Here is a 1820-nt window from a genome sequence, read left to right as displayed (position 1 = left end):
ATTTACATCTGTTTATTTATCTACTTATGTACTTTGTGCCTTTAGATAATCAATCAAAAACCCCAAATCACTCATATTCACCCGCTAAGATAGAAAACTAAAATGTGAGGAGACGCTTACTTTCTACTGAGTTGTCTTTTTAAACAAATGACTCTAGATCACACTATCCTTTTAGGATTATGAGTGATATATAGTTAGATTTAGGTCCCGCCTTATAAAATTTAAATTTTACTCAAGATATCGTAGATTGTTCTTACGTATAACGACACGTATTGACTAATATGAATATATGAGTCGTAAATTTTTGTTCTGCGTATTGCCATCACTATGCAAAAACAAACAAAATTAGCCATTGTTTCATTATTTAAAAAAACCCACCCACCGACCGGCGTCGAACCCATATACATCCGAACTATTTTGGACCGTTGATCTTCTATTTATGTGGCTACGATGCTCAGCTCTCTCTCGCTCCAAAAGAGAGGTGCCATTTTGATCCCTTATTTTACTTTAATAATTCTTGATGATTGATGATGATATCACATATGTCATTTGTCTTACGAGGTTAAATATATCGATTCCAATTCGTCATGAAAATGACATCATCAGAATGATATCACATTTATCATCATCATTTTACATAGTTGATTATTACGACCATTATGTTAATATATTATCTATAATGAAGGTTTAACATTATTAAATTGATATTTAATCACATCTAGATTAACTCAAGCTAACTTTGTCATTATTTGTTACTATAAAACATATTATCCTAGGGACCCAAAGGGTTGCTGGCCAAATTTCTAGTCCATCGATCATACTTAATCTATATCAATAATAATTCATATAAATAGCATTGAACCATAACAATGTATCTATATCTATACATACACAAATCTTCTGCATCTTAAACCTCCTCAACCTACTAAAATCCCTATTAGATTCTAAACCTATTCACATAACAAATTCCATTTTCAGGTACCCTTTTAACCTTTTCACTGTTTTAGATATCCATGAAGCTGTTTTATACAACTATAAATGACATACCACCTTCTTTAATCACCTACAGATCAACAAAAAAAACTACATTGATGGATCGCAGGCGTGATGCTTCAAAAGCGCGCCCAAAAGATGGCGTTGAGGAGGTCAAGTACCGTGGCGTGAGGCGTCGTCCATGGGGAAAGTATGCTGCCGAAATTCGGGACACAAATAATTTTGGTGCTAGAGTTTGGCTCGGTACGTTTCTTACTGCTGAAGAAGCGGCCCGAGCTTATGATCGGGCTGCATTCAATATGAGGGGTCATATGGCGGTTCTGAATTTTCCAGCTGAATATCCGGCCAACATTTCGGCTTCTACTAACAACGCTTCAACTAATGCTGCAGCTTCTTCATCGTCTATAGCGTCTCGAGAAGTGTTTGAGTTTGAATGCTTGGACGATAAGTATTTAGAGGATCTTCTTGATTATGATAATTACAAGTAATGAAATGATATGAAAAGATGTTGTAAGATTTTGATAATATGTATAAGGAAATAATTACCACAGTTTTCTAAATGAAAAAACTATTTCAGTTAATGTTTTATTTTTGGATAAATAAAATATGGTATCACTTTGGAAGTGTTTGTAGAATAAACATACACAATGTGAGGCATCAAGTATTTGAAGAATAGATATTGCTCCATTTCTCCTGAGAATGGAAGTCATTAAGGTGTGTTTTGTGTGGATTGTACTTTTGTGTTTGACTTATAAAAGTCAATAGTGAAATTATGGATATTAGAGTGTGACTTTCCTTAAGGTCTACAAAGAATTGACTTTGTTCTT

At 33.8% G+C, this 1820-nt stretch overlaps 1 protein-coding gene across 1 annotated transcript; it reads left to right on the top strand.

Moving 5' to 3' along the window:
• Positions 1-1013: 1013 nt before the first annotated feature.
• Positions 1014-1481, top strand: LOC139902561 (ethylene-responsive transcription factor ERF096-like). The gene has a single exon (XM_071885171.1). It carries the CDS (start codon positions 1014-1016, stop codon positions 1479-1481), a length of 468 nt encoding a protein of 155 aa, XP_071741272.1.
• The last annotated feature ends 339 nt before the right edge of the window (positions 1482-1820 follow it).

The sequence above is a fragment of the Rutidosis leptorrhynchoides genome, chromosome 3 (genome assembly GCF_046630445.1).
Source record: "Rutidosis leptorrhynchoides isolate AG116_Rl617_1_P2 chromosome 3, CSIRO_AGI_Rlap_v1, whole genome shotgun sequence".
In the NCBI taxonomy this organism is placed as follows: domain Eukaryota; kingdom Viridiplantae; phylum Streptophyta; class Magnoliopsida; order Asterales; family Asteraceae; genus Rutidosis; species Rutidosis leptorrhynchoides.
The sequence above is the reverse complement of the archived record's forward strand: the minus strand, read 5'-3'. Positions and strand labels throughout refer to the sequence as shown.